The sequence below is a fragment of the Centroberyx gerrardi genome, chromosome 3 (assembly GCF_048128805.1).
Source record: "Centroberyx gerrardi isolate f3 chromosome 3, fCenGer3.hap1.cur.20231027, whole genome shotgun sequence".
In the NCBI taxonomy this organism is placed as follows: Eukaryota; Metazoa; Chordata; class Actinopteri; order Beryciformes; family Berycidae; genus Centroberyx; species Centroberyx gerrardi.
The window spans coordinates 18,177,829-18,204,674 of NC_135999.1; the positions used below are offsets into that span (position 1 = coordinate 18,177,829).

The 26,846-nt window shown below is 42.9% G+C and overlaps 4 protein-coding genes across 8 annotated transcripts; all 4 read left to right on the plus strand.

Moving 5' to 3' along the window:
* Positions 1–1,698: 1,698 nt before the first annotated feature.
* LOC139933608 (protein Niban 1-like) lies at positions 1,699–7,654 on the plus strand. Of its 5 annotated transcripts, none has more exons than XM_071927734.2 (13): positions 1,699–1,900; positions 2,485–2,612; positions 2,765–2,890; positions 2,989–3,103; positions 3,192–4,083; positions 4,416–4,520; positions 4,706–4,868; positions 4,985–5,163; positions 5,878–6,045; positions 6,173–6,289; positions 6,476–6,574; positions 6,668–6,779; positions 7,027–7,654. In XM_071927734.2, exons 5-13 carry the CDS (start codon positions 4,066–4,068, stop codon positions 7,329–7,331), a joined length of 1,266 nt encoding a protein of 421 aa, XP_071783835.1. In that variant the 5' UTR covers positions 1,699–1,900; positions 2,485–2,612; positions 2,765–2,890; positions 2,989–3,103; positions 3,192–4,065; the 3' UTR covers positions 7,332–7,654. The 5 variants fall into 5 exon arrangements, with proteins under 5 accessions (XP_071783835.1, XP_071783836.1, XP_078146328.1 ...); XM_071927735.2 differs by having other exon boundaries at positions 3,237–4,083; XM_078290202.1 differs by having other exon boundaries at positions 2,989–4,083.
* Positions 7,655–8,264: 610 nt separating this feature from the next.
* On the plus strand, positions 8,265–18,395 carry LOC139933572 (procollagen galactosyltransferase 1-like). Its single transcript, XM_071927693.2, has 12 exons — positions 8,265–8,482; positions 11,138–11,248; positions 11,357–11,474; positions 12,814–12,948; positions 14,198–14,402; positions 14,523–14,642; positions 14,888–14,964; positions 15,057–15,163; positions 15,830–15,962; positions 16,196–16,323; positions 16,722–16,928; positions 17,051–18,395. The coding sequence occupies exons 1-12, from the start codon at positions 8,265–8,267 to the stop codon at positions 17,319–17,321; spliced, it is 1,830 nt and encodes a 609-aa protein (XP_071783794.2). The 3' UTR covers positions 17,322–18,395.
* A 1,845-nt stretch (positions 18,396–20,240) lies between these two features.
* LOC139933618 (nucleoredoxin-like protein 1) lies at positions 20,241–23,690 on the plus strand. The gene is made up of 4 exons (XM_071927760.2): positions 20,241–20,336; positions 22,319–22,590; positions 22,709–22,798; positions 23,050–23,690. The coding sequence occupies exons 2-4, from the start codon at positions 22,355–22,357 to the stop codon at positions 23,423–23,425; spliced, it is 702 nt and encodes a 233-aa protein (XP_071783861.1). The 5' UTR covers positions 20,241–20,336; positions 22,319–22,354; the 3' UTR covers positions 23,426–23,690.
* A 1,526-nt stretch (positions 23,691–25,216) lies between these two features.
* LOC139933619 (nucleoredoxin-like protein 1) lies at positions 25,217–26,510 on the plus strand. The gene is made up of 3 exons (XM_071927761.1): positions 25,217–25,452; positions 25,758–25,847; positions 25,988–26,510. The coding sequence occupies exons 1-3, from the start codon at positions 25,217–25,219 to the stop codon at positions 26,343–26,345; spliced, it is 684 nt and encodes a 227-aa protein (XP_071783862.1). The 3' UTR covers positions 26,346–26,510.
* The last annotated feature ends 336 nt before the right edge of the window (positions 26,511–26,846 follow it).

Below are 26,846 nucleotides of genomic sequence, written 5' to 3' on the forward strand. Positions count from 1 at the left end.
TCAGATTTATCTGTTCCTAAACACAATTCCTTAAAAAATGTCTGCAAGGTGCTCAGTTTGGTGTTCTATATGGTTCAGCTGATGTTAAATGGATCTAGTTTCATTTCCCTCTAAGATTCATCATGAGCTTCACAGATCCTCAGCAGGTAGGACAGATCAGTCTTGACAGACGATTCATATTTCGTTGCTCCATATGCTCTAATGCGTTGGTATGGCGACATGCGATGCATTCTCAATCTGCTATGGAATATAAATGCAGACCAACAGCATCTATATTTATATACTGCTACTGCTAGACTGCTAGAGACGTCAGGTGCTACAGAGTGATATACAGTGGACAGACTCAGATAGTTAACCTTTACGGATACGTAAAAGCTGTAAAGTTGTTGTGCACTTAAGGCCATCAGCTGTGACTCTGTTAGCTGTTAGCGCAATCATTTCCCTAACCTTTTCCTTTACACACACACACACACACACACACACACACACACATTTTTAATCTATATTAGGATCTCTCTGCGCCCCACCCCCTCCATCTACATTGTTTACATACATGCTATACATTCACACACTTTAGACAGATTATATGTGTGTGTGTGTGTGAGTGTGTGTGTGTGTTTGTGTGTGGATTGGCAGACATAGCAGAGTTTCATAATCAGACAAGGTTTGTGATCCTATAACTGATTTGGCCAAACACTTGGGTAACCTCCGACCCACTGTCTGGGACAAGATGAAACACATCGCACCTTCAGGTAGTGTCTTTGTATGTGTGTGTATGTGTGTGTGTGTGTGTGTGTGTGTGTTTGTATTCGTGTGTGCATGAGATTTCTGTAATGTTTTTGTACAATGTGTCACAGCACGTTCAGTGTCTCTGCTTCCTCTTTTTCTCTCTCCCTCTTTTCCCCTCTCCTCCACTGCTCTCTCCTCCTCCACCATCCCTCCCTTCTGCTCAAGTCAGTGTTATTTCCCACAGCTGAGCAGTGAGCACACACACTGTTGGCTGTAGGTGTGTGCAGACTATAATGGTGGCTGTGTGAGCTTGAGGGATGCAGACAATGACGCACTCCTTCACACACTCATTTACTTAGAATCCTCCCTGACTTCTCTACTTACATCCAACTTCATCTGTCATCAGAAAGGGTGAAGGTGGAAACAGAGAAGCTTGGGTAAGAAGAAGAGGGCAGGAAAGAGAGGGAAGGGAGGGTTAGGAGATGAAATTGACAATATATAAAAGAGACAAAAGGAGTAAAGGGGGATTTGATTAGACAAGAGGATGAAAGAGGGAAGAAGGTGGAACTAAAAGCTGAAAAAATAAACAGATAGAGGAGAGAAAGAGTTTCTGTGGCTACAGCGGGACAGCTGTTAACCACTAATCCTCATCTGTAATCTGGACAATGGCTCCATTTCTAATCAAGTGACTGGGTGTTTCAAGGGCTAGAGTCATGCTTTTGATATTTATCTGCACAGCTGCTATTCATGATACCATTGTTTAATATTGCTGCAACTAAATAGGAGTATGAGGGTATCACTGTAGTGTTGGCGGCTGTTTTGCCACGGTTGTCTTAAGTATTGACTGTCAACACAGATCAATTTTATTGAGTCTATCACAGTGAAATGAGGCGTGAGAAAAGGAGGGAGTGAGTGGAAGAAAGAGGAGGGTGAGAATTACAATTAGAAGCAGAGTGCTGTAGAGAGTGGAGAAGACATTCAATGCGTGTGCCCAGTTTGACAACAAAAATTAAAAGCCGAGTGGTAGTGTACCAGGTTCTGCTGTGGTAGAGCTTTGGATCAGATAGGAGGAGAGAAGAGGGAGAAAGAGAGAGACGAGAGGAAAAGAAAAGAAGAATGGGAGGGAGACACACCTGCCACTTAAACTCCAAGCAACACAGGTACATCTCAGGTAAGCCTGTAATATAGAGTTGGTGAAAGACATTAGTTGTGTAGAGCAGGGGGTTCTGGTCATTGGATCTGTAGGCCAGTAACATTCTTATCTTTCTCTGTTTTACTGAAAGATGTTAAAAGTTGTTGGTTTTGGAGTGGTAACTTCAATCTTATTGTACTCGGCTTTGCTATTTAATATTTTTTTTATGCTACAGAAAAAAACCTTTAAAGGAACACCAGCAATAACCTTGTCCTCACCTTCCCTCTCTCTGTCGCCACTATCCCTATAACCTCACTCTCTCTCTCTATCCATGCTTGACAGCTGACATTCGATAACACTGTTATTTACCAAACACCTACAAGTGCACGCACACACACACACACACACACACACACACACACACACACACACACACACACACATGCAAACTGCAAATGAATACAATGTTGATATCTGCCATTGTATGTATCTTCACACCGACCTTGTGTGAAACCAAAAGAATTAACTTCCATGAACCCTCACTAAGGTAACATACATTACACACTAGTAGTATGACACTGAAATCTGGTCATTCCTCCTGTCTCTCTGGTGTGAATGGACAGATCACATAGCTGGCATCATGGAGAATTTGGCCCCTCTCTATCAGCGTCACTACTGCTCAAATCTACTGAAGAACACGAGGAACAAACACATGGAGCCCGCTGAGCCCCGCCCTCTGATTCAGAGTCCTGTGAGAGAATTACACCAACATGTTTTAATCCTTATTCAGTTTAGGGAGCAGTGATGCTACAGTAATACATGACATCAAATCGTGCATTTTGTGTTCATTCATGGTACTAAAACTGCACAGTAGCTTTAACAAAGTTGGACCTTGTACTGCAGGATGCTATTCCACATGGTGGGATTGTGTTGGAAGGGACTCTGCCTCAGTACCTGGATGGGACCTGGAGACATCGCCACCTACAGGTCACCAGCAGTTTAACAGTTGAGAGCCGCGACTCCAAAGAGGTACAATGAGTTACACTGCTAGCTATCTGTGCTATGAACTTCAGGCGGTTCATTTACTGTAGACTGATCAAGTGTGTGCATGTGTGCATTTGTTCCAGGTATTTAAAGGTGGTTGGGGGTGTAAGAAAGAGCTGGTTCTGTCAGGTTGTCAGATCTGCACCTCCATACCAGAGCACTGTGTCTTAGTGGATAACATGTGCAAACACATCACAGGTATGCTAAGAGAGCACAGCTTGTATTTGTTGTCTGTAGGAAGTAAGAAAGTATACATTGTTGACATTGTTCTATTTTGTTCAAACAGGCACATTGGTGTGTGTGTGTGTGTGTGTGTGTGTGTGTGCCTCAGGTAGATCAGGTGGTAAGATGGTATTTTGGGATTGCCCCACGGCATTCCCTGTGTTCATACAGCACCCTTACAGCGCCCCCGTGTGTCTGGCCACCGCATCGTTCCAGGAGCAGACGAGGTGGGCCAACACACTGCGAGCAGCAACGCAGCATCAGAGCTCTGGTATAGTTTATTGTTTATTGTTTATTTAGATCCCCATTAGCTGCTGCAATAGCAGTAGCTACTCTTCCTGGGGTCCAAATAAATTATTGACAATACTTGTGTGAATTGATACATATAACATACACCTATACAAACACATACAAACATATATATACATATACACACATATACACATATACATACATACTTAAACATACACATAAACTACACTAGTGCAACACACAGCTAACAAAACTTTATAATCACAAAAATAAAAAATACAAATAAAAAATAGCTCCTTCATCATTAAAGCTCCACAATTAACTAAAGAAAGAAAATAAAGATAAGCTGTATTTACAAGAGAGCTAATTTACAAGAGAGATAATACATTATGAGAAAATAAGATAATAATGATAAGAATAAGAATAATTTGTGTCAACATAATTATCAATTTGTACCAATTAAATATGGTCCGACATCCTTCCATAGTTCTGTGTTATTCAGTTGTTACTCTTAAAGTCACTTCCCTCCTGTCCGTTCCCTTGAGCATGGTTTGTTCTTGTCTGATACTTGGCTTGACTGCCTGTTAGCGCTGTGGAGCGATGATTCTCCACAGTCCAGGGCCTTCTTGGATGCTGTGTCCTCCTTGAAGCGGCTCAGGGGGAGCTGTCAAACAGGAGTCCTTCCAATGGGCAACGAGGAAGAGGTGGGCAATCATCAGACAAGAGGTTTGGTATTTTCTCTAGTTTCGGTTGTCTGCTGTCTTCTTTTCCCATCCTCTGAACCTCCTTGCCTCCCTTATATCTCCCTCCTCTGTCCTTCTCTTCTGTTTCCCTTGACTACCCATCCCTTCACTTGACTGCCAATCATCAGACAAGAGGTTTGGTATTTTCACTCGTTTGTGTTGTATGCTGTCATGTATAGTCTCTGTTGTCTGCTGTCTTCTTTTTCCATCCCCTGAGCCTTGTTGCCTCTCTTATTTCTCCCTCCTCTGTCTGTTTTCCACTGCCCGCTCCTCCGTTTCCCTTGACTACCCAGGTGTTGGTGAGCATGGTGATGGAGGAAGTGATGTCCTATCTGAGGGAGCAAGTATTTCCCAGGACGGCTGCGCATCACAACAGGAGTACACAGGCCTGGATCAGAGTGAGGGAAAAATATAAGGATTAATATCATATACTATTATAAAATCTTTGGACTTATAGGCATACACATACACATGCACTCTTAGAATCCTATGGATAAATGCATCTTACGTCTTTCTCTTCACCTACATACTGTATGTATTGTGCATGTGTGTGTGTGTGTGTGTGTGTGTGTGTGCATGTCAGTTGCTGTCTGAGGTCTACAGGGAGGCATGTCAACAAGTAAAAGCAGCAGTGGCAGTTCTGAAGGAGGAGCTGTCTCTCTGTCATTCTGACCTGGAAAAACAGATCTCTGCAGGACAGCAACAGGCCAGTCTGCTGCAAGAAAACATTGCTCACACTATCACAGGTGTGTGTGTGTGTGTGTGTGTGTGTGTGTGCGTGTGTTTAGAGGAAGATGGGAGATGAGACTGAGTGAATTTCTTTATCTCGCTCATCTTTCCTGCTGTGCTTCTCCCACCTTAGAGGACATGTGTGGCCTGATGTTGCAGTCCCTCCTACATGTTATCATCCCAAGACTTGACCGCACTCTGCAGGAAGTAGCCACGCCCATCTGTGATGGATTTGCCTCTACCCGGCAATACTTCCTGGAAACCTGCGATAACATCATAGACCAGGGATCCAAAGGCAGATCAATGAAAGAGGTACATATGAAAACTGTGGTGCATTATGTGGCAGGTTGTATCATTTAAAGCATAACTTACTATTTATTTTTTTTCTATACTCTCTCTAGTACTCAGTGTACTCACTATAGACTATGCTGTCCATTAGTTTTAAGGATGTATAGATGTTGCTCTTTTACATTAATAACATATTTTTAGCAGTGAAATGTACTAAACCTAAAAGTGGTAAAGGTGTACCGAAACATACTGTTCATCTGGCACAAAGCAACAGCAGCATTTTCCTGAGGCAACACTGTGGGTGTTTTTATTCTGTTTTTAGACCACTTTATTATTTGATTGACAGCAAAGCAATTTTAAAATTATGCAGTGGATTTTGAAATGCTTCTGTAGCCTGTAGGGGCATGAAATATTTAAATAAAAGATCATGTAATCTTTCATTTCAAAATAACAAATTGAAATGTCAAGGTTTGCAAGAGTTATTTAAGGAAATGTATGCTAAAACGCACAAACACAAGGAGGCAGTATCAACCATCTTCTATTGAATCAGAGTGGAAAATATGATGTTCAGCAGCCAACTTCACCATAATGCACCATAATTCCAAGTCTTGGAGGAAGGGTGTAATACAGTTGTAGCCTACATGTAATTGGCTGCTCACTAACAATGTGGAAAAATTCAAGGTTGGTTTAATACTTTCTGGAAGCACTGCACATGAAAGGTTTTTCATCCTACTGAAGGTGCTGAGACCTCTGAGCGGCCTGGGTCCAGATGACACCAGGATGTGGCAGTGCCTGGCCAGGCTGGAGATGAGCTCAGAAGGACGAGCATGGCTCCAGGAGGCATGGGGGGTCCACACTGGAGCCTGGAGACCTTTGGCACTCAAAGCTCAGAATGCTCTCTACAAGGTAATTCTGCAAATATGTTGATGTATCCACTGGATTATGGGAAAAAAAATGCATTCTGTTAATCTCTCTCTCTCAATGTATTTACCTTGCATTCTTTCACATCCCTCCCCCCTTCTCTTTCTCTCAGGTGGTTGATATGTGTGCTGTGATGTTTCGGAGGTTGGTCTCACGATATCCATGTTGTTCTCTTGATCGTTCCCAGCTCGGTGCTGTCCTGTGTAGGGTCAGAGACAGAGTGGTAAAGGTGTGTGACTGGATGGGTGTGGAAAAACTTCCCTAATTCCTAGTTTGTAAAAAGCATGTTATTACTGATTGAACTTCTAACCAATTATATATTTTTCTGTCTCTGTCCCTGTTTCTGTGTTACTCACTGATACACACACACACACACACACACACACACACACACACACAACATACCTATACACAGCAACTGGATACAGAACTGTTGGCTGTTCGCTCTCAGTTAATTCTGGAGTCTATCCTGCAGCTAACATTGCCAACATTCACACAGAGTGTGGGTGCGCAGGTATGTGTGTGTGCATCTGTATGGGTGTGTGTATCTGTGTTAGATCATAGCCTTGTTTGTCTTTATTTTCATGGTAACTCCTCCTGGTCTTAGGATCTGTCCCGTTACGACGCCATGGTCACCTCAGACCAAGCAGTCTTCATCCACTCTGACATCATCTTTCACTGCATCCTGAGAGACAGCATGGCCTGTCACATCCAATCAGGTACACTGTCTGATGAGTGACTGGCTGGGCATAGACAAGATCAAGTGTTATGTCTTCCGCTCCACCTGAAAAAACTCTACCTTGATCCATTAGTCCTCAATAACAAGGGAGCTTTTTCAAAGTCACCTTTCACCTGCAAACTTTTCAAGAATGTCGTATCTAAGTTATAATTCCAGTATTCCAATAAGTCAACACGCCTCTGTGTGTGTGTGTGTGTGTGTGTGTCTGTGTGTGTGTGTTCCCACAGTGATGAGATACTCCCTCCCCCAGCAGTGTGTGCCTCTTCCTGCCAGTCCCAGTAATCTCTCCAGCTGCAGCTCTGATTTCTCAGAGTTTGTGTGCCAAGATCTGCTGCCTCCTGGTGACCGCCAGCAGAACTTGTGCCAAACCTCTGAAGGCTCTGCTTCAGGATCTGACACACTCACCCCGAGCACTTTGTCTGAGCAGGATGCCCCTCTGTGTCTAGCTGTGGTCAAGGAGCCTGTCACCAAGGAAAACCACGCTCCCACACTGCTTGATGCAGGAGAATACATCCATCTCACTGAGTCGTGATTGAAAGATTATAAAGGCTTATTAGTGTAGCACAGTACAGCACAGCACAGCACAGTAGTAGTGTGTGTGGAAATATTGTTTTCAGCCATATGGACCCATATTGAACAAACTGATCCTGGCTCATGATGGCATGCAGTAGGCTATTACTCTTGCCATGCAGGCTTGGTTTAGGCAATACACCTTATTGTAGCTTTTATGTTGTTTATTTGTAGAAGACCTTTGTTCCACACAAGTCTCCATGCTGCTCACGAAATGTCACGTGTCTTGTTTCGGGTAAAATAGACGAAGTTAGTTGCAATAAAGTTTGGAAAACCTGTGGTCAAGTTACACTATTTCATTTGAATGAAACGTCCATTTAACCCCATGTTCAAATACAAGTGTCCTTGTAATACTGCAGAAATTTGCCAATATTTCTAGAGTTTTCTAGTAACTTAATTAACGTTGGGGTATGACAGGCCTGTTGAACACATGGACACGCCCATATTGTTTTCTGGCAGCTTCCAAATGGACTACAGCTGGATCTGGTCTTAAAGGGGAGGGCGGAATCTCACAGATGGAAAAGAAATAGGATACTTGGCCTTCTGGGATACAATATTTTATTTATATAAAATAACTTTTCCCCGAGACCCAGCAGGAACTCCCCGATTAGAGAAATGACATTATAGAGATTTTTCATTTTACCCTTTAAAAACGAGACACTGAAACGACTTTATATGGTCTACGTTCTTTTAAGAACACAGAGTTCCCTTTAAACCAGTCTGGACCTGCCCTTTAACTCAGCCAACTCCTCCGCCATGTATTTTGACTTAGAGTCGGCATAACGCAGCAGCGGGACCCCCCCCAACCAACATCCTCTGCGCCCTTCTCTCTGTCTCGCTGCGCCGCGTCAGACCTCGCCTCTCCTGCAGCCATCAGCGAGTTCCTCTCCCTGCCATGCACCGGGTCACCTCGCTGCTGTCTGCCCTTCTGTTTGTTCTCCTGCCGGGGTTGAGCCGGGGATATTTCCCCGAGGAGCGGTGGAGCCCCGAGTCTCCGCTCCTCGCTCCCCGGGTCCTCATCGCGCTGGTCTGCCGCAACTCGGCGCACTCTCTGCCGCTGTTCCTCGGCACCATCGAGCGCCTCAACTACCCGAAGGACCGAATTGCCCTATGGTGAGTGTCATCCTCCCATGAATTGAAATTGTAACCCTTATGAATAAGAACTATGGTAATACTATAGCCCACTTTACAAATATCACAGTCAAACTCTCTATATTATCCTATAGGAATAGTCTATTACAGAAATTTGATACCATAGGAGGTAAAAGTACGATAGAGTATGTCTACGTTACTATAAAGTCCCTATAGGAATATTATAGTGGTTTTTCGATAGGTCAGTTCGATTAGAGGGAGGACAACTCTGGGTGTGCGCGCTTGTCAGCGCTCGCCGGATGGGGGTTTATAAATTAAGATGAGAGAAAACGCATGGGCGCGTTTTCTCTGAAGTTAACAAATCTAGACGTTAGTGAAATTAGCGGAAATGAAAGCAGTGTGGTGAGGTATGCGCTGATCGAGGCATTTAATGGGCTGCCTTGGGCATGGAGAGGCCTGGCGCACCAGCAGACGTGTCCAAAAAGTTCCATTCAGTCACAGAGCCTCTCTCTCATCGCCCCTTCGTTTTTCCCCTCTTCCCCTCCCTCTCCTTTTCTTTCCCCTCCCTCTTCCCCTTCCACATCTTCGTGTCTTATAGGCTTGACTCGAAACATAACCAACACTGTTTGAAAGAAAACTCATGGTGCGTAAAAGGGCATGGCCATCTAAACTGTCTAGTTCTGTCATGGCCCAGATGCAGAAGTATGTAAAGGTGTTTATTGTATTACTCGGCTGAGCCTACCTTCCATCACCTCAGGCTATTATTCTGTCACCCTGCCCCCAATCTCCCAGATCATTCCTGTTCTCCTACACTGCTCACTTCCACTCATTTTGATCTTGTGCCAGTGGATCAGTTACTGAAGACTACTAATTTTCATTGGCATTCATCCCTGACTGGCTATATTCTTTTTTTCCAACTCAGCAGCCAAATACATGCACCATAAAGCCAGTCTCCATTAAGCAGTCTTGTTTTAAGTATGCGCTCGAAAATCCCGCTTTTAAGTACAAGCATTGTTCACTCCTATGCAGCGATTGTTTGCTCACTTGATGCCAGATAGCCCCAAGAAGGCGTGTAGTGTTTCATCTGAGCCAGAGTGAATGCTGAGGCTTCTCTGATCCCACTCCTTGAACTGATGGAATAAAGTCTACTTTTTACTCCTGTTGTTGATCAGCAGGAAAGCAAGGGCTAAAATGAGGCATTCTAGTGTGTGTGTGTGTGTGTGTGTGTGTGTGTATGCTCTGCAGGGACATGTAGACCAACGGTGGTCGCTTTCTCCTAGGGGTTTTATCCATCCATAAATCTTACCTTGAGGGATCCTTAGTGTGTGTGTGTGTGTGTGTGTGTGTGTGTGCATGCACAGGAATGTGCATGTGTGTGTGCCTTTCTGTGCACAAACCAGGCCTAAATATTCTTGAGCTGGTCAGCAACTCCATCTCTGTGCCTGACTAACTACACCTACAGTATGTGGGAAACCTCTCAAAAGTACAGTTTTGTGCTTGGTTGGTTTGAGCTACATTCTCTCTGTTCCCTCAAACTGATGTAGAATCCTAGTCCAACTTTCAGGTTGTACTGAAGAAATTGTGAATGTTGCAAATGAATGAAACACTTAAAGTGAGCTGCTGTGGCCACCTGCCGATACATGCCGTTATCAGACAAGTGTGACAGCTAAGATGGAATACCTGGCAAGTGGCAACACACACACACATACATGCATGCACACTGTTTTATGGTGTGTGTGTGTGTGTAAGTGTGTGTGTGTGTTCTGCAGGGACATGTAGGACTGTGGCGCTCTCTCCTGGGATTTCAATCAAACCATAAATCTTACACTTTCATCCCTCTGCCTCTTCCCCCAGCGATCTCTTATCCTTTAGGCATAGTTCTGTCACTGGCATGCAAGCAATGACAAATATTTACTCTCCATAAGCCTTTTTCACTCGCTATGGCCACTCTAACAGTCCAAAACAGTCGAACAGCCTCTGACAAATCTAGAGGCAGAGAGAGAGAGGGAAAGACAGATAGATGGAGGGAGACAGATAGAAGATGGATTGGCGAGCCGGTCACACGTAGGTGTTGGGACAGCACTGCTGTGTTAAAGCGCTGCAGACAGATGTGAAACTGATACCTGCAGCACGCCCACTGTCACTCAGTACATGACAGGGTTGGGAGCAAGTCCATTTCTCTCACATTTGTGCATTCTTTCTCTCTCTGTGTGTGTCTCTCTCTCTCTCCCTCACACACACACACACACACACACACATGGTATTTAGCTATATAAACTGAGAGCTGTTATGATAACACAGACAGCAAAGACAAATGCCAGTCCTCCCCATCTCAACCCTCCGCTGTCTGTCTTTGTTCTTCTCTATCCACGCTTGACATTCGTGATGTGTAACCATGCTCTAATGACAAGGAAAATCTCAAAAAGACTGAAAGGCCAAAGTAACACCTTATTATCTAGAAGAAATTATCCCATAGCTGGTGGTACTGCTGATCACATTCTGTAAAATAAAGATGCATTCTGTACTGCTTTTTGTACTTAGAATCTCTCTCTCTCTCTCTCTCTCTGTCTCTCTCTCTCTGGCTCTCTCTCTCTCTCTCTCTCTCTCTCTCTCTCTCTCTCTCTCTCTCTCTCTCTCTCTCTCCTCCCTCTCTGCTGTGTGTTCTCCCCCCCACAGGGTGGCGACAGACCACAATACAGATAACACCACAGCCATCCTGAGAGACTGGCTCATCAAGGTGCAGAACTACTACCACTATGTGGAGTGGAGACCCCAAGAAGATCCCGGGTACTTATATACTTATATACATACAGTATATATGTGTGTGTGAGTGCTATTATTATCGATTCAATGAATTATTTTATACCTTCATGAATTTGTGTGTGTATGTCTCAGTGGCTTTGAAGATGAGGCGGGGCCCAAGCACTGGACTAACCTTCGTTACGAACATGTTCTGAAGCTCCGTCAGGCAGCGCTGGACACGGCCCGCGAGATATGGGCTGACTACTTCCTGGTACGTCCCTCTAAAGTATCCCCCGCTCAGCATCTTAATACGTTACTTTTGATTATTTACTTTCCCTGATAAATTTACATTATCAAATTTGTCAGGTCAAATGTATAGTCAGCTAATTCATGGCATCTGATTATCATCAATTAAAGAAAATATACTAGGGATATTCCTTGCCAGTCACGTAGATACATATGAGAAAAAAATAAATAAAGGCAGGCTCCAAATGGGATTTATTTGATTTTTTCTCATATGTATCTATGTGTCTGGCAAGGAATATCTCTAGTATAGTTTCTTCGGTATTGTACCCGCCAACCACTGAGCACCTGTTTTTTGCCGTGTTCTACCTCAGATCCAAGAAGCGCTCCTTCCTTATTCTTTTTTCTAGATATTCATAAATTAACGTGCTAGTATGCTGTAGAAGATTAAAAAACACAAAGATGTGGAAGAAAAAGTGGAGCTCAATGTTCTACTTAAATAAGGAAAAAGACTGGATGACAAAGTGATATGACTAAATTGATGACTAAATCGATGACTAATCTAATGACTAAAGCCATGTTTCTCATTATTTTAAAATCTGTTGTAAAAACAAAGGAAAACTGAAAAATAGAGCCTTTTTGTATCTCCAAAAGCCAACAAATGTGTCATCAGAGATCATCTTTATGACATGTTATTGTTTTGCCATTTTGTTACAGCAGATTTAAAACATAATAGTGTGGATATAAAACATCAATTCAGAGAACTACAGAACGATGTGATAATATGAAAAGTGACAGGCCAGTTTAAGCATACTCTCAAGCTAGAGGGTGATATAGGCAGTGTATACATGTAGCAGTGGGTGCTGCATGAAAAACAAATTGTGGACAAATATTTGGGCCAAAGAAAATGGCAGTTGACTGGCAGTATATCAAGCACTACATGTCAAGCCAAGTTCATCTATATAGCCCTTCATCACAAAAGCATGGCTCAAAGGACTTTAAAGACTCATGCAGACAAACAAACACAAGGGTTAAACGTTGAGTTGTGGTTAAATGTTGAGTTGTGGTTAAATGTTGAGTCGTGTCGCTGGAAAAACTCTTACTCTCTGGACATGGAACAGTCGTTCTAAATGCATAGCCACACCAGTGTAAAGAATAGCCTACTGTAAATATAAATACCGCCCGTCAGCACGGGTCACGTCAAATCATAGGCTGTGAAATGAGAAGGAGTGGTCGGAACGCTCTAGTTATTCTCACAGCTCTCTGTGATCAAACCACGTCAATCATTGTACTTGCGTGTGCAGATGCGTATGTGGTCGTTGTTCACGTTGAACCTTTTAGCCCTGTGACCCCGTCCCGTATTTTAGGTGGCCGACTGCGACAACCTGCTCACCAATCAGGATGTGCTGTGGAAACTGATGAGAGAGAACAAGACCATCACAGCTCCCATGCTGGAGTCCAGAGCTGCTTACTCCAACTACTGGTGCGGCATGACTTCACAGGTACTGCAGATGTGTTTGTTTGTGCCGCTAACCATTACAGATTTAATTTAGATACACCTTCATATCCTCCAGGTTTATTAAACGCCTGTGGCTGGATTCACAAAACCCTCTCAAAACCTTCGTTAGTGCCGTTGTTTCATAACTTTAGTCTTAAGAATAAAGGTAAGAAAAGAAGAAATTCATCAAAATAGTTCTCAAGTATTTTCTTAACTTTACTCTTATTTTGCTTCTAGGTCTTCTAGGTTGCTTCGTTTTTATTTCCACCTGGTTTGCTCTCTGTGTCAATCTGATTTGTGTCCGCCTCCTTTCCTCCCTTTGCAATATTTGCTATACGGATATTGGTCTACTTGTAATTACCTTTATTGTAATCACCTGTGGGGTTGTTTATTCCCACCTCTTGTATTGTAGATTGTCTTTTTCTGTTGTTAATTATCTAATGAAGGTCGTGTAGACCGAAGTGTCATGGTTTTTAATAAATAGAGATCTATTTTTGGATATTGAGAGTGTTGCGCCTTCCTATTTTATTATGAATTTTTACATTTAAGTTAGCACCTCCTCAGATCTCTCTTTCACCTTTTTATTTTGCTTCCTAAGGAAAAACTTAGGGATAAGTGGGATTCCTGAAAGAAAAGTTCTACATTTTGTTAACTTTTTCTTAACTTTAAGATAACCTTCCACTTAAAATTGTAATGTAATTTGTTGTTATCAATATTCAAGCCTGAGTCGAGTCATGAATCATCAAAATTGGTACTCGAGTACTACAACACTGGCTTATTTAAATTACTGAAAGTAAATGTTTTGTATTTTTATGCTTGTTTAAATCATGTTTGCTAGGTAGGCCTTATTTCAGAAGTTTGTAAGTAAGAATCCAAGAGAAGTTCATAAGAGATGAGACTAATATTCATAAAGTAGTAGGGAATTGCACTTAAGAGCCTTCTTAAGAACTTGCTATAGTTTCTCAGGTAACTTCTTAAAAACTATCTTAAGTAAATCTGGCCCCAGATCTGTATCTGCTTAGTGCTGCCCACTGTTGAAACACTGTAACCTCACCAAATTCTTTATATAAATGGTATTTCATTGGATTAAAGGAATTTTTCCCTCTGAAATTTGACTTTGAGCTTTGGATATGAGGAGTGACAACCCATAAATCATACTCTTCTTCATTAACTTAAGTGAATATACACAAAAATACCATCGTCAGATACATGCAAGACTGTAACTGTAAGGTGTTCTTGTGTATTACCTGCAGGGTTACTACAAGCGCACTCCGGCCTACATGCCTATCCGTAAGCATGAGCGCCGTGGCTGTTTCGCCGTGCCTATGGTCCACTCTAGTTACCTGGTGGACCTGCGTAAAGACGCCTCCCGTCAGCTGGCCTTTTATCCCCCACACCCAGAGTACAACTGGGCCCTGGACGATGTCATCATCTTCGCCTACTCAGCTCGCATGGCAGGTGAGGGGGATGCAAGAGAGGCAGGCTTGCTGTCTGGAGAGCCAGTTGTTCATTTAGCTGCTTATGCATTCTGTGTGTGTTTATTTCATGTTTTGCCTCTCTCTTCTCTGCCTTCCTCAGATGTACAGATGTATGTGTGCAACAAAGAATCGTACGGGTATTTCCCAGTCCCAGTGCGCTCCCACAGTACCTTGCAGGATGAGGCGGAGAGCTTCCTGCATACTCAGCTTGAGGTCATGGGTGAGTCAAGAGGTCAAGGGGTGATCAGAAACACAAGGATTATTTCAAACATGTCCTCTACTTTTAAGTTATAAGGTGTTCGCTCATATATCAGACTAAGATTGCAGACCCGTTAGTGAATGAGATCAAATTTTCACAAAAAGGGGAGCGTTTACTTATGATGGGGATGTTTCAACACCTCAGTCTTCTAACAACATATCCATTGCACATCTTCTTTCTGACCCTCCCCCACTTCTCTTCCATAGTGAAAAATCCTCCGTTGGAACCCTCCAGCTTCCTGTCTGTTCCCCCCAAGCAGCGTAATAAGATGGGCTTCGATGAGGTATGCACACACACACACACACACACACGCATGCTAACCTTTATGTAGAGCATTATTTAGTGTTTATGTATTTACATTTTGTGTGTGTCTAGGTATTTATGATAAATCTGGTGCGGCGAGCTGACCGGCGCGAGCGCATGCTAAGAGCGCTGTACGAGCAAGAACTCAGCTGTAAGGTTGTTGCTGCTGTGGATGGCAAGTACGTTTCTCGTCCTCTTCCTCCCCCACTGCCTGTGTCTTTCTGATTTGTGTCATCATCACACCCTGATGAATGCCTCTCACTGAAACGCTGGTGTCCTAAATAAAATGTCACGCAATGAGTGTTGAGTGTGCGGCTACACTTAACTTTTTATAGACTCTGGTTTTGCCTTAGCTAGCACCACTGCTTGGGTGTGCAGATCCTTTCATGATTTGTGTCTCATGCAACATGCAATGTAGATAGACATGGAGAGGCAGGACTAAGACAAACAACCAGGTGAAAACTAGCAGAATGCACGCTTTCATTTAAACATTCTCTGAACCATATATTTTTAGATTGTCTAAAAAACAAAATCTGAATCTCTTGAATTTTTTTTAGCCTTTCATTAAGTTAATTATGTCTGATATGACATATTTGACTGTCTGGAATTAACAGAATTTAAATTAGTACGAATGAAAAAGATTGTAATGCTAACAGGCAGAAAGAGAGACTGGTAGCATCATTAGTAAGTTGGCTTTGCCCTGCAATACCTGCATGGCTTGTGTGTATTTGGCACCTTAGTAATGACACCTGTGTACTTGTCCTATTCCTCTCCATTTTCACACCAATCACATCTATCCTCTTTCTATCCCTTACCTCTTTCTCCTTCCCCTCCCTTTCTCCCAGAGCTCTGAATGTGACTGATATGGAGTCTATGGGGATTAAGATGCTGCCGGGATACAAAGACCCCTACCATGGCCGGCCTCTCACCAAGGGGGAACTGGGCTGCTTCCTCTCTCATTACAACATCTGGAAGGAGGTGAGGTGCTTGGACAAGCCTCAGGCATCTAGGCCTACCTGTCCATATATGACCTGGAGGATTGCAAAAAACATATGTTTGAGTATGTGTGAGGACAGTTTGCAGTTTGGTAGTAGTAATGCACTGGATTTACATGTGTTTTGAGGATGGTAAGGTTTTTGATCTTTGATCTAGCTTAGCATCATCTCAAAAGCACTGCAGTGTACTAAATAAAGGTGTATGTCTGTCTGCAGATTGTAGATCGTGGTCTCCAGACCTCCCTGGTCATAGAGGACGACCTTCGCTTCGAGGTTTTCTTCAAACGACGCCTCCAGACCCTGTTGCATGAGGTGAAGATGCACAAGCTGGACTGGGATCTCATGTGAGTACTGCCTCAATGCAGGAGGATGTGATGAACAGGGGAAAAGTGATGAATAAAGGGGAGAGAATAATTGGTCCCCCACAGTGAAATCTGTCCGTCTGTCACACATGATATCTCAGACACCGGTGATTGGATTTTGACAAAGCTCGGGGGAATGATGCATCTTTTAAAATTACACTAATTAGCCCAAGGGGGCACTACATAATTTGTTTGTTCATTCATTCGTTCATCCATGTTCGTTCAGCCCAAAATGGCTCTACAATTACAGGTTAAAACAAGGTGACATATTTGTTACTGATTGGTCCAGAGGGGGGCTGCATCATTTTTTGGAATTTCTGATATTAATTTTCTTCTCTCTGACTCTTTCTTTTGCCTTCAACACTCATAAATAAATACAGTTACATTGGGCGGAAGCGCATGCAGGTGGACCACCCAGAGAAGTCTGTTCCAAAGATACACAATCTGGTGGAGGCAGACTATTCCTACTGGACACTAGGCTACATGATGTCATTACAAGGTGCTCAGAAGCTCCTAAGGGCGGAGCCTTTGAACAAGATGCTTCCTGTTGATGAGTTCCTTCCTGTTATGTACGATAAACATCCTGTGTGAGTATGCCCCATCGCCTGTCTTCATCTTCTGTCTCCTCCTGTTCTCTCTCTCATTTTGCTGCTATTTTCTTACTCTTTTGTTAATCTAATCACATCTCCATTCGTCTCTCTCTTATCAGTTCAGAGTACATGGATCACTTTGAGCATCGGGACCTGCATGCCTTTTCTGCCGAGCCGCTTTTGGTGTATCCAACCCATTACACAGGAGACCAAGGCTACATCAGCGACACAGAAACCTCCGTGGTCTGGGACAACGAAGGGGTCCGAACCGACTGGGACCGAGCCAAGTCGAGGAAAACTCAGGAGCAGGAGGAGCTGAGCACTGAGGCCCAGAACTCTGACGTGCTGCAGTCTGAACTGGAGAACTGGAGCGCACGGGACGAGCTGTGATGAAGAGAGGAAAGGAGCAGGACTGAGAGAGAGCTCTGGCACACAGAGATAAGAATGAGGGAGGCAGAAAAAAGCTGTGATAGCAGGGGAAATGGATAAGAGGGAGTGAATACAGTAGAATGTAGGAGAATGGGGAGGAAAGGGAGGGGCAAGAGAAATGGGAATGGGCGAGTGGGTCAGATGAGGGACAATTGCTTTCCCTTGTACATTTCTCTCAACACTTTTTCATCTTTCTCTTAACCTCTAAAGAGACGAGGTTAGATGTAGAGTTAACTCTTGAAGACTCAGCAAGCAGCTTTTGTTTTATTTATTGCATCCACTGCACGTCCTTTGACTAAGGCCTGGTCCAGTAACAATTCCATGTTCTCTTTAAGTAGTTTTTTGCCCCAACACATCAAAAAGAAAGTAATTTTGGACATGCAGTACTTCAGCCTCCTCTAAAATGTCTCTAAAAGACTGCTGGTAGCATTTTCCACAGTCCCGTACAATTTTTATACATCACCAAAAATCCAACTAATTACATGTTAAAGCTGCAATATGTTTGGGATTTAAAATGGCAGCCTCTGAAATGTCAAAAGATTATATTACATCTCTTTAGTGTTGACTGTATATAGCTCTCTAGGGGGAAGCTGGATCCATAAAACATTGCCTTAGCTATATATTAGCCATTTTGTTGTAGTGACCCAAGCCTCCTACCATGTTAACAATACAAAGAAGCATCTTTGCATCTGACTCTTTGCACTGTGCTGGTTAGTTTAGCTTCAGGTAGTTAGTGTTTAATTTATTGAGTTTACAAGGTTTTTACTTGTGAATTTTTCATTCATGAATGTATCATGGCACGTCAAGATCATTTGATAAATCTGATATCCAAACTCCTTACAAATTTACACTGTTAACGACAGCAGCATTCACTGACATTACATTGGTATAGTGTTTTTTCTCCCTCACTACATATTGCAGTTTTAAGCTAAATTTGAAGCATTTTGTTTTATTTTGTGTATTTTGAGTATAAAAAAACAAATGAGTATAGATTTTCAATCCACCTCATTTCTTAGTTTGATTTAACTTTCATATTTTGTCTCCTATGTTTACAAATTGTATCTTTTTTTTTTTTTTTTTTTACCAAAGAATAAAGAAAGACCTTTTATAATGAAAAGGTTGTTTGGTTATTTAGTTTTCCACTGAATTTAGCTCAGGCAAAAACAGGATGTACTTGAATAATAGTCCGACACAGCTCTGTTAAAAGTACATGTTGGCACCAACACAAATTATGGGTTCATTTGTAGCAGGGCTATGATGGCGGAAACACCAAAATGAACACTGCAGTTTCTCCTCATTTGGCTCACAGCTGTTGCATTTCGACACGGACACAGACTTTCCCCATCCCAGTTTAGACAACTCTCTCTCTGCCTTGGTTCACTGTTACCTGTACAGAAGACCCTGCTATACCTGCTGCTGCTGCAGTAGGCTTATGGTTAGGCTACAGGTTTATGATGACGTTTGCATCCAACATAAGATTTTCTCATCCAGAAATCATCTGGCATGCAAACTCCAAAATGCAGATCTTCATATTGAATTAGATGTAATTAGTTATCCCATTCAACTATTTGCAGAGAAATTATACTTTGATGATGATTATATTGAAAGCACAGGTCTTAACTGTTGTGTGTGTGTGTGTGTGTGTGTGTGTGTGTGTGTGTGTGTGTGTACAGTCTATGGTGTACACACTTTCATGCAGGGCAGACTGCAAGTACAGGCTGTACAGGCTGTATATTTGGCCACCATGGGCACCATCCTTCATTGCCAACTATGCCAATGGAATTTTACCAATCCTATTTTACTTCTTTCCAGAAATAACATCAGTAACTGTTCTGTCATATCACCAACACTCTTAATGAGTCTCTGAAGACTATCCAAACACTCCTTGGGGATTGTTTGATCATTTTGGTTTGGAATCCTTACCATTTTGTTGCGTGTCCTGGCAGGTGCTGTGTGTGTGTGTGTGTGTGTGTGTGTGTGTGTGTGTCTGCACACGTGTTTGCAGCATGTATATGTTTATTATACCAGAGTCGTCTCTGAATGCCTGCATCCACGTGTGGCTGCACAAGTCTGTGTCTCAGACTAATCCTATTAGATCTCTCTCCCTACCTCTATATTTACCTCACCCCCTCTGAGATTAACTCTGGTATTTTCAGCAAGTGCGTCTGCAGATCAATAGCCACTCTTCGACAGTAGAGACTGGAGGGGTTTACTAGAGCCAGGCCTGACTCAAAATGTTGACTTTCTCTGTTCATTTACTTGAGATGATATCCCAGCTGTGAAATCATCTCGATAACAGAATTCAAAAACAATATGCTTTTGGGGAGGGGTGTGTGTGTCTGTGGTTTTTCTTTCTTTCTGTTTCACCCTCACTTGACCTATATTTCAGTCCTTTCTTTGCAATCCAATTTGTCCCTCTTTTCTCATCCGTCTTTTCCTTCCCCTCCCTCCCTTCTTCTCTTGAAGTAATGAGATTGCTACTGTTGAGCCGGAGTTTGAAGGCTCTGTGTATACACACACACACACACACACACACACACCACTCTCTCTCTCTCTCTCTCTCTCTCTCTGTCTCTCTCTCTCTCACACACACACACCACACTCTCTCTCTCTCTCTCTCTCTCTCTCTCTCTCTCTCTCTCTCTCTCACACACACACACACACACACACCAGACAGACACGCTCCCTCTGCCCCTGAGTTACAGCACTGCCTCACCTACAGCTATCTTTAATCTCCCTCTCTAGACAAAGAGGCTGCAGGCTGGACAAATTAGAGAGGGAGGAGTAGAAGAGGCAATGTAAGGCGACATTTAAAACAACACAAACTGGAGAGGCTTGGAAGGAAGACTGAAAGACTGAGACGGAGTGAAAGAGAGAGAAAACAAGGAAAAGAAACTAAATACAATGGCGTAAGAGAGAGGAGGGGAGAAACACTTGGGTACATTTCTTCTCTTGGTGGAGTCGCAGAGTTTCAAGGTGAGGTAAATTACTAGTGGTATTAAGCTGCCACAGCAAGTACGAGGATTGATGGCCTATTAAGTTAGCCACTAGCAAGTAGCTAGTATATATCACAAGGCACAATCAATGAGCCTACTTCAAAAAGAGAACTAGAAGATTTGGAAATTACTTTTCTAAGTTCAGGACTTCAAGTTCTGACCTCTCAGAGAGGAAGCAGTAAATCCTCTCTTTAGGTCCAGTGCTGCTCTTTTTCAAACATGTTGCTACTGCAGCAGCCTTGGAAAATTTCAGTCCAAAGTTGTGGACATAAACACTTCTCGGTCAGAGCTGAAAGGCAGAGAACCAAAACTAATTTGTGAGGTTATCGCTGTCTATTCACAGCCTGCAGCAACTCCTTTTTGACGCTGAAATACAGGCTGAGGTTATTGACAGATAAAACGCTTGTCTGAGCTGTCATGTCTATAGGAACTTTATTTCGTATGTGTTATTTGTTCTGAACTATAAATCTACCCTCGGGGAAAACTCAAAATAACCTAACATCATGGCTAGTTGACTTAACTGTGAGGGACTTGGCTGCTCTCGTGTATTTGGCTACGGGAGTTAAGTTTCATTACTGTAAATGTAAAGAAAGGGATCCATCAGCCAGTCACCAGGCCGCATCAATTAAAGGGAAAATCCACCCCAAAAACACTTTAACACTGTTAGATAACAGCTATGGGCGATGCACCTTGCATTTATGGGCCCATTTAGTTTAGTGGTGTATTTCTTATTCCTGTGGATAAACATAGAAAAAACAAAAACATCAAAGGTAAACGTCAGGTTTTGGTGTCAGTCCCTTAGAATCAAAGAGCAAGAGACTCAACATTTTGCACTGACGTCCAACAATCATACATCGCAGAAGTGGCAGGATACCAATTTCTCCACAGAGCCTTAAAGTAATACTCTGTAACTTAGTCATGAATAAATGTCTGTTTTGGGGCGCCCCGGTGGATCAGGCGGTAGAGCACGTGTCATAAAGGCTAAGTCCTTATCACAGCCTTATCACAGCGACACGGGTTTGGATCTGACCTGTGCCCTTTGCTGCATGTCAACTTCTCTCTCTGCCCTGTCTTTCCTGTCTGTCTCCACTGTGACTGTCCAAATAAAGCAGAAATGACAAAAAAATTATCTAAAAAAAAAAAATGTCTGTTTTGATACGTTATTGCCGATAGATACCATACAATAGTGATTCAACCTGTACCCATTTAAACACCTATGATGGGGTCCATTTTTCCTGGTAAAAATCCTCTGCTGCACAGGAAGTGATGCGTTTTATGTTTATGGAAGCAACAACAGCGGTTTGTTTAGAATAAATATAAGAAGGTAGAGGAACTGTCTTTATTCTAACAGTATTTTTTTGTCCAAGCGACCATAGCAACGACTGCTTATCACCGAATGTGTCGCCAAAATCAAGAAAAACAAGAATCTTGCGGATTATCACTTTAACAGACCATAAAGCAATGCGGCCACAAGGCTCTTGCTTTTACAATGCTATCGCTGTCGTTGAATGCAACAACTTAACGCCCGTCCTCTTGGGTTGTCGAAAGTCATTCTGGGAAATGTAGAAAATCAGCACCTGAAGTAGCTGCAGATGAGGCAGGTTTAGGGAAACTTACAACACTTAATCACAAAATAGCTCCTGGAAACTCCCTTGAGAAGGCAAGATGCCAACATGCGTCAGAGTTAGTTCTTTATATAGCACTTGCCAATGAAATAAAGGCATTTTTCACTTCAAGTTGAGTGCCTTGGCTCTTCTCATCCTCTTAAGTGGAACTCCTGGAATGCATTGAAAATCACAGATTGATGATATCTAGTGTAAGAGTATCTGATGGTGGATTTTTCCTTTAAGGGCAAACAGCATTCTTGCAGGCATTTAATTGCATTGGTCACAGCACTGGCTGCACATGCTGAACACATAATGTGTATTGACAATTTTTTATTTCACTGTCCCTTTTCCACAGAAGGCTCTTATTCTTTCCCACCCCTATTCTTTCATCATGGTGGACCTGTTCCTCGACCGAGTTTTGGTGAAGAACAACTGGGACCAGGATGAACTCAACACAGAGCGCGAGATCATCGGGATCCTTGAAAACCGCATCCTGATGCTGTTCTTTGCATCTGCTGAGTGTGACAGGTGCCAAGAGTTTGTTCCTACTCTGAATGATTTCTTCAAGCGACTGAAGGATCCGTACTACATCGAGAACCCGGCGTTGCTCGCCCTCGTCTACATCAGGTTTCTGTCTGCCCTTGTCTTTCTCTCTCTCTCTCTCTCTCTCTCTCTGCACAAACTCACACATACACACCGTTTTATCACTCACAAGCTTTTCTTTTCCATCTCTTCTCTGTCTCAGCTTGGACCAATCAGAGGAGCAGCAGGAAAACTTCCTCAAAGAGCTGCACAAAAAGTGTCTGTTTTTAGCCCACGAAGACCCATACAGAAAGTAAGTAGAGAGAGGGAGGGAGGGAGGGAGGGAGTGAGAGAGAGAGAGAGAAAGAGAGAGAGAGAGAGAGAGTATTTGTGTGTAACTGTATTTATGTGTGTACTTAACCTGTGCGATATGTGTTTGTGAAGCTACAGTAGAATGATATATCAGATAAATCTGATATTAACACCAATGAACAAAAATAAGCTGCCTAGTCAAGTGAAGCTATGACATATGATAGCCTGTGTGTGTGTTTCTGCTGTTTTCAGGGAGCTGCAGGCCATGTTCAAGGTGAAGGACGTACCAACAGTAGTGGTCCTTCGTCCTGATTGCTCCATCCTCTCTTCAAATGCTGTGGAGGACATCTGTCGCTTTGGTTCTGACTGTTTCCGCAATTGGCAGGAATCAGCAGAGCTTGTTGAAAGGAGCTTCATGCTCAACGAGGAGTTCGACAATCTAAATTTGCGCAGCGCCACTGACCCCGTGAGAAGACTCAAGTACAAGACAGAGGACGACAAGAGGAAAAAGAAGTGGTGGAAATTATGGGGGAAGGAGAAAGCGGGATATGAAGAAGAGGAAGAACAAGACGGAGGTTGGGATGCGAAGGGCAAAGAAGGAGGAAGAGGATTATGGAGGAGAAGATGAAGAGAAAGAGGAAAGGAGAAAAAAAAGACTTTTTCATTTATAAAAGAGAAAGCCTTTCATGTTGATCCTCTCCAGTAATTGTCTTACAGTAGTTCTTCAAGTCCGGCTTCTTGAAATACTAATTACTTCTGGATTGCTGATACTGCCAAGACATTCTCATCTTTCACATAGACGTGTTACAGACAAAAATAGCATCCAGAAACGTTTTCTGTGCCTGTATTGGCATGTGCAACTGAGAGAGATAAGGTGTCCCACTCCTGGCATCTCCTAGTGTGAATAAGATCACACAAAACTTTTAAGTGTATGAGATGAACGTGACGGCATAGGCATAGTTGGTTGTAAACTGTAAAATTGAGTTCTTTTGCAAAATGTTATATATCCATTTTGAAAAAAATATTATAAGATTGATCAGTCCTTTTCTGTAAAATAAGATAATCCAACTAATCAAGTCAACTAATGACTTAAGTTACCTATTATCCTACAGAAAATCACAGTCAAAATTGACCTAGGCGCCGGTGCCTGTTGCTGTGTATATAGGGTTAAAATTTGGGATTAACATTTTACTGAACACTATATGTTTCTTTTTAGCATCACTTTGCTGTTCTGTGTTGTTTATGGCATGTCTCTTTTCTGGTGCACAAGTCAATTAAATTTACTTGAATTATTACTAAATCGTACAGGTTTTCAGTGTCCCTGCTCTAGTTGCAGATTGATTTCATGTATTGATCTCCAAAAAATGAATTCTCTACTGCCAATACGTACTGTAGCTGTATAAGTCACTGATGTGTCTTCAAGGCTGTATTGGGCCTGGTTCCAATCTATACACCAGAGTCTACCACCACTATCCAAATATTCCCTGTGGTAGAGTTCCTCCAAGAGTTACTGAATAATAAAGTTCTTCCTGTGGACAACTTCATGGTTCTGTGTTTTTATTTTCAAGCATATCTCTCTTTCTGTACTTTCAGCACAGGCAAGCACGCACACATGCATACTCGCTCACTCACTCTACTCACTCTACCTCTCTTTCTTCTCACACACACATACACACACCTCATTCTGACTGAGTACTGTATGTCCCTTGTTCTTCTGTCCCTCTGTCACCTTGTCTTTTAATCCCTCCCCTCCAGACAGAGGAGGGGAGGTGGAGTGGAGAGACAAAGGAAGCGAGCGAGGGCGACGGCGGGAGGCAGTGGGCAGCTACAGCCACCATCAAGGTGAAGGAGAGACATTCAGTGAGTGACAGAGATAGAGGCTGACAGCCTTGGAACAGATGCAAGGAAGACCCAGGAGGAGGAGGTGGTGAAAAGGAAAAAAAAAAACATTTTTTGAAAGCTGTTCTCTGGCTGGGTTTGCTGCCTCAAGGTGAGATAAAATGTATTGGAGGTATTAGGGTGCTGAAGCAACTAGGAGGATTACTTGACTTAGCAGCTAGCAAAACAAAATGTACTCAGGTGATTCATAGATCATTATGAATAAACAGAAACATAAAATAGGGCCTACATCAATAATTCCATTAAACTAAGGCACACTAATCAAACTATATTCAAGACAAAATAGTCTCATTATGTGTGTGTTTATGGTTATTTCAGTATGTTTGTCAGAGGATATGTGTGAATATTCATGCTGTAAATCCAGAATGTTTAAAACCTTCACAAATGACTGTCTTTATTTTTTGTTTATTTCCTTTACTACATGCTATCTAGTGCATTTATAAGAACTTTTTTTTTTACATAATGTATATAAAAATGCTCCCTGCTCCTTTCCTAAGCCTCGTTACTGCACCCCTTCGTCATGGTGGACCTGTTCCTCGGTCGGGTCCTAGTGAAGAACAACAAGGACCAGGATGAGCTGGATACAGAGCAAGAGATTGTTCTGCGCCTGCAGAATCGTATCCTAATGCTGTTCTTTGCATCTGCTGAATGTGAGAGCTGCCAGCAGTTTGCCACCACACTTCACGACTTCTTCAAACGGCTGACAGATGAATTCTATGTGGACCGCTCTGCCCAGCTGGTTCTCCTATACATCAGGTATGGGAGACACACCCACCACCCACCACCCACACACACACACACGCACACACACACACACACACACACACACACACACACACACACACACACACACACAGGTTTGTATTACCATACTTGTGAGCACTTTCCATTGACTACATTCGTTCCCTATCCCCCCCTATACCCGAGTCCTAACCCTCAACTAGTCCATTGAAAAATGAGGCAAAATGTCCTCAGTTTGGATGATCTTTCTATCCTTGTGAGGACATTTGGTGAGAACACAGCAAACCCATACTGTCTTTGCTGCTTCTTTCTTGTCTCAGCTTGGACCAGTCAGAGGATCAGCAGGAAAGCTTTCTCAAAGAGCTGCCCAAGAAGTGCCTGTTCCTGGCCTATGAGGACCCCTACAGGAGGTGTGTGGGAAGGGCCAGTTGGTTGTGTGCATAACCTGGTGGTGGATGATTGTAATGTAAATGTACATAGCTGTATAAATACATTAGCTATAGTATATATACCGATGTGTGTGCCAGTGCCTGTATGATTGTGTTCCCAGGGAGCTAGAGGCCATGTTTGACGTGGAGGAGCTGCCCACAGTGGTGGTGCTGCGTCCCGACTGCTCAGTCCTCATCCCAAACGCAGTGGAGGAGATCAGCCGCCTCGGTCCGGACTGCTACCGCAACTGGCAGGAGGCGGCGGAGCTTATCGACAGGAACTTCATGATCAATGAGGACTTTGATGAAAAGGCCATGAGGAGCTTCACCGACCGTGTGAGAAGACTCAAGTACAAGGTGGAAGATGACAAGAAGAAAAAGAAGAAGAAGAAGAAAAAGCGGTGGGGTGGAGATGGAGATGAAGATGAGGAAGTGGATGGGGGAGCGGATGCAAAGGATGGGGGAGGAGGAGGATGGTGATGAAGACAAAGAACAGGAGGACAAGAGAACTGACTGAGAGTTTCCCAAAAGTTGCCATGATTGGTAATAGAAATCTTCCTGAATTAAGATTTGATTGTCAGAAACTTTTTTACTCTACTGATACTGCCAAGACAACACAATTTTGTTTAGCCAAATCTTTACAGTTAAAGTGAATGTCAAAGTGAATGTCAAAAAAATAAAGACACTTTTCATCCTATTCAGTACCAATAATTAGAGCTCTCAAGTAACTGATTTATTGTGCATAGCTTTGCTCTCCAACATCAATGCTAGCATTAGCTGGATCATAAACTGGTGAATGGCAGTGAGTCTTATTGGTAACCTAACTCCAGTATAACTGGGAGCGGATATGCCAAAAAGCAATAGAAAGCAATGTAAAGCACTATCTAAAAGAACCTTGAATGCTGCTAACCAGTGCTGACTCCAGCTTAGAATAGGCTGCCTTTAATGTCTTTGAAAGCTGCCAACTGTAGAGTCAAGCCA

Coding starts and splice junctions, on each gene's coding strand:
- LOC139933618 (XM_071927760.2), top strand. CDS start 22,355: ATGGTGGACCTGTTCCTCGACCGAGTTTTGGTGAAGAACAACTGGGAC. Junction 22,591..22,708: donor CTCGCCCTCGTCTACATCAG/GTTTCTGTCTGC, acceptor TCTCTGTCTCAG/CTTGGACCAATCAGAGGAGC. Junction 22,799..23,049: donor CACGAAGACCCATACAGAAA/GTAAGTAGAGAG, acceptor TGCTGTTTTCAG/GGAGCTGCAGGCCATGTTCA.
- LOC139933608 (XM_078290202.1), top strand. Junction 4,869..4,984: donor CATTGCTCACACTATCACAG/GTGTGTGTGTGT, acceptor CTCCCACCTTAG/AGGACATGTGTGGCCTGATG. Junction 6,290..6,475: donor TCAGAGACAGAGTGGTAAAG/GTGTGTGACTGG, acceptor ACCTATACACAG/CAACTGGATACAGAACTGTT.
- LOC139933619 (XM_071927761.1), top strand. CDS start 25,217: ATGGTGGACCTGTTCCTCGGTCGGGTCCTAGTGAAGAACAACAAGGAC. Junction 25,453..25,757: donor CTGGTTCTCCTATACATCAG/GTATGGGAGACA, acceptor TTCTTGTCTCAG/CTTGGACCAGTCAGAGGATC. Junction 25,848..25,987: donor TATGAGGACCCCTACAGGAG/GTGTGTGGGAAG, acceptor TTGTGTTCCCAG/GGAGCTAGAGGCCATGTTTG.
- LOC139933572 (XM_071927693.2), top strand. CDS start 8,265: ATGCACCGGGTCACCTCGCTGCTGTCTGCCCTTCTGTTTGTTCTCCTG. Junction 12,949..14,197: donor GGTGCGGCATGACTTCACAG/GTACTGCAGATG, acceptor TATTACCTGCAG/GGTTACTACAAGCGCACTCC. Junction 14,403..14,522: donor CTACTCAGCTCGCATGGCAG/GTGAGGGGGATG, acceptor TGCCTTCCTCAG/ATGTACAGATGTATGTGTGC.